Source organism: Camelina sativa, chromosome 20 (assembly GCF_030686135.1).
Source record: "Camelina sativa cultivar CO46 ecotype springtype chromosome 20, ASM3068613v1".
Classification (NCBI taxonomy): domain Eukaryota; kingdom Viridiplantae; phylum Streptophyta; class Magnoliopsida; order Brassicales; family Brassicaceae; genus Camelina; species Camelina sativa.
Window position 1 is genome coordinate 14482500 of NC_141899.1, and position 3900 is coordinate 14486399.

The following is a 3900-nucleotide window of genomic DNA, read 5'->3' on the forward strand; positions in this document are numbered from 1 at the left end:
AAGCAAATAAAATTGCTAACAACTTCAATTCTCATCTCGCATGCAATATCCTTTGTCCAAATTTTAAGTATGTCCAATTTACTTAAATGCATCCAAATTCATTCGTGGTCTTGCATGGTGATTCCTAGCTCAAATTCGATGTAATCTTTAACATGAATCTAGCATGAATCCTACCAAATTTATGCATGCAACAATTTAACTGATTCTACCGTGAATCTAGTCTACATGCAACACACAATTACCGCAGAACTCATCTTTATGTGATCGGTGATGATTGGACTTCACGGCACCACAGATCAGACAATTTCCCTCTTGCGCTAGACAGCTTCTCGTCCAACTTTACCGCAATCTCCGTCTCTTCTTGACTCTCTCTCTCGATGCAAGCAGCACTTTGCTTCGATCTCCCTCTCGACGATCTCTCTCGTCTCTCTCTTGTTTCTCTCCTCTTTCTCTCTTCCTCTCCTTTCTTTCTTTCTCTCTTCTTTACTTATGTTATTTTTGGACAAAAATGAGAGAAATTAGAGGTCCTTATATAGGGGAAGAGGGTGGCGACTTGGCCCAATGCATGCTGGGCGTTTGCCAAGACTTATAGCCACAAAATTCTTGTTTGGCCCAATGCATGCTCGGCCATTCTCCGACTCACGAATATTTCTTTGGACTTCCTTGGGTCGTTCTTCTTCGTTTTACTTCCGCTTCCTTCTTAAGTCTTTTCCGGGCCATTTCCTCGAATTTTTATTTTGGGATTTCTACCCTTAGTGAGGGTCACTACACTAACCCTCCTTAACCTTTCGGTAAACATAGTTTCTCCTAGCTTAACCAGTGGATATTCTTTGAATGCTCAGTATTACTACACCAGAAATCCGCCATTATAGCAGCAAGGTTGTCACATGTCGTCTTAGGGAGCTTAAAGCACGACATTACAAACACTAGCATAGCTAGCGCTATTGACTTCAAAAGAACTTCCTTCCCACCTTATGATATCAATCTAGAGTAACACCAAAAACACTTTTCTTTTACTCTATCTTTAATGTAACTCGATAATTCAACCTTAGAGCCAGAAAAGCATTCTGGCATTCCCAAGTAGGTACCCGCTCCTCCTTCTTTGAGAATACCCATCTTGTTCTGAATACTGGTTTTGATCCCCTGATTAACTTTGGACCCGAAAGTGATGGAAGACTTACTGAGATTTATGGCTTGACCTGAAGCAGCCCCATATCTATTCAGAGTCTCCAGTAAGAAGGAACATTGAGTTACCGAAGCTTGACACATAAAGAGGCTGTCATCAGCAAATATGCCTTGAAGTCTCCAGTAAGAAGGACCTTCCTCTATGAATTTTATGCCTTGAAGTCGTCCATTCCGTTTTCCCTGGTTGACTGAGTTAAGCCTTCCGTTCAAAGTACAAACAAGAAGGGAGACAACGGATCTCCTTGTCTGATGTCTCTTTGAGGTTTGATCATTCCAAAGGGGTTGTCAATTATCAATACCGAAAAGGTAACCGTTGATACACACTTCATAATCCACTCAACCCACTTGAAATGGAAACCCATAGCTATCAATAATGTCCTCAAATAGCTCCATTCTACTCTGTCATACGCTTTTGACATGTTCGTTTTAACCGCCATACACTGAGTGGAGATCTCCGGGTGCGTAGATAGACTATGCACCACTTCATGAGCCACCAAAATATTATCTGATATCAACCTATTGGCTACAAACGCTGATTGATTGGGAGAGACATCTCAGGTAGCAAAGGTTGCAATCTGGTTACCAAAATTCTGGAAATAGCCTTGTAGAGTACCAAGCATTAGCTGATAGGTCTCAGATCGATCACCTCTGTGGGACGCTGCATTTTCGGGAGTAAGCAAAGATGTGTATAGTTTCACTCCACCGGGAAAACTCTTTGTCAAAAAAATCTTTGATCTCCTGAATAACTTGGTTTCCAGCAATATCCCAATATTGTTGAAAAAATAAGCCAGTCAACCCATCAGGTCCATGAGCACTAGTGGCATCAATAGCAAACATAGCCTCTCTTATCTCCTCAGAACAAAACTTTTCAATTAGCTTTTCATTCATCTCACCGGAGACTTTGGCCGGAAATTCAGAGAACCAATCCTGGAAACTCTGAGGATTTGAAGATTTAAAAAGATTGTTGAAATAATCAGTGGCCACTTCCCCTTTTGCCGCTTTAGATTTCTTTGGGATCCCATTGACATCGTTAAGAACTTCAATTCTCTTCCTCGATCTGTTACCTTTAACGAAATCATGAAAAAACTTTGAGTTCCTATTCCCCACCCGGAGCCATTTCTGACTCCGTTGACTCCAATAAATTTCTTCACTTTTATAAGCCTGTAAGTTTGGAGAAGAATGAATTATAGCTTTGGTCGCAAGTAATGAGAGAGTTCAAGAGAGAATGAGTGTATCAAATCAAGAGAGTGTAGAAGTATAGTGTAGAAGAAGAAATTATTATTTCTTACTTGATATGGTTCCTAGATACAAGCTAAATATAGACACTTACAATCGAATATTCTAAGTATATGTTGTACACAATTACACATAATGATAGTGACATTTCCTTAAGATCACATGTGATCTTTGTTTGACCTCCCACTTGTGCACACACTCACCAACGGCTCCAAGAGGAAGAATCTCAAAGTCTTGTGACCGTTAGAGGCTGCTCTTCATGGGCTTAACTCGCTAGGCCTCTAAACTGTACGGACGGCCCGCCATGTTGATTATACGGGCATGTACGGACATGTACGGATAGTGGTGTGTGTTTTCATACTCCCCCTCAAGCTTGATCAGGAGCATTGATCAAGATTGGACTTATGAACACCCACCTCATTAAAAACCTTAGTATAGAAAACCACTTGGAAAAAACTATACATAAGGGAAAAAAGTGTAGGTGCCATGTTTGAGACCTTATGGCCGAGTGAGGTCTTTAAGACCAAGTTTGGAGTGAATATACTCACATACTTGTGGACTGGCTGCTTTGGTGAGTACATCGGCCAATTGTTCGGAGCTTTCGGTGTGGCATGGTAGGACGACTCCAACTTGAATTTGTTCTCGAACCTTATGGCAATCTACTTCAATGTGTTTGGTCCTCTCGTGGAACACCGAGTTGGTTGCTATATGGATGGCGGCTTCATTGTCACAATGCATTGTGATTGTCTTTGAAGATTCAATTCCAAGATCCTTGAGAAAAGCTTTGAGCCACATCAGTTCGGTTGTAAGTTTCCTCATGGCTCTGTATTCTGATTCAGCGCTTGATAGTGATACCACCTTCTGTTTCTTGCTCTTCCATGTGACCAGGTTGCCGCCTAGGAACGTGCAGTATCCAGTAGTAGAACGACGGTCTTCGCGATCTCCGGCATAGTCAGCGTTGCAATATCCCACAAGCTCAGTGCTCTCATTGCGTCCCATCCAAATGCCTTGTCCCGGTGAGCCCTTGATATATTTGAGTATTCGGTTCACCATGTTCTAGTGGTGTACGGTTGGTTCTTGCATGTTCTGGCTCACCTGGTTCACAGCAAAACAAATATCAGGCCGTGTGATAGTAAGGTATATAAGCTTACCTACTAGGCGCGTATCACTACAAGAAAACAGGCGTTAGCGACTACACTATTAGCCGCATTGTAGTCGTAAAAACTGTGTTTACGACCAAATAGCGACTAACTCAGACAGTCGGAGATCGAGAGTCGCTAATTAATGTAGTTGTATTTATAGTCCCCTTTTAGCGACTATTGTACGACCAAAAAATGTTGTCGTTATATGGTCATGAAGTAGTCGTCTCGTAGTCGTTAATTAGTGTCTGTTTTACGACTATAGTGTGATTAATTAGTAACTGAGTGTTTATAGTCGCTATATAGTCACTTACCGTAGTGACTATTTAGAAACTACATT

At 41.5% G+C, this 3900-nt stretch overlaps 1 protein-coding gene across 1 annotated transcript; it reads right to left on the reverse strand.

Annotated features, from left to right (window-relative positions):
- Positions 1-807: 807 nt before the first annotated feature.
- Positions 808-3474, reverse strand: LOC147918873 (uncharacterized). The gene is made up of 5 exons (XM_087503749.1): positions 3315-3474; positions 1884-2249; positions 1485-1717; positions 1018-1440; positions 808-903 (listed from the first exon to the last, which is right to left on the reverse strand). The coding sequence occupies exons 1-5, from the start codon at positions 3472-3474 to the stop codon at positions 808-810; spliced, it is 1278 nt and encodes a 425-aa protein (XP_087359875.1).
- Positions 3475-3900: the final 426 nt, after the last annotated feature.

Bases quoted from the DNA above. Each gene is read 5' to 3' on its own strand.
- LOC147918873 (XM_087503749.1), bottom strand. From the start codon at position 3,474: ATGGTGAACCGAATACTCAAATATATCAAGGGCTCACCGGGACAAGGC. The intron at 1,718-1,883 runs GTGAAACTATAC...CCAATCAATCAG, and splicing joins CAAAGAGTTTTCCCGGTGGA to CGTTTGTAGCCAATAGGTTG. The intron at 904-1,017 runs GTAAAAGAAAAG...TCGTGCTTTAAG, and splicing joins CGAGTTACATTAAAGATAGA to CTCCCTAAGACGACATGTGA.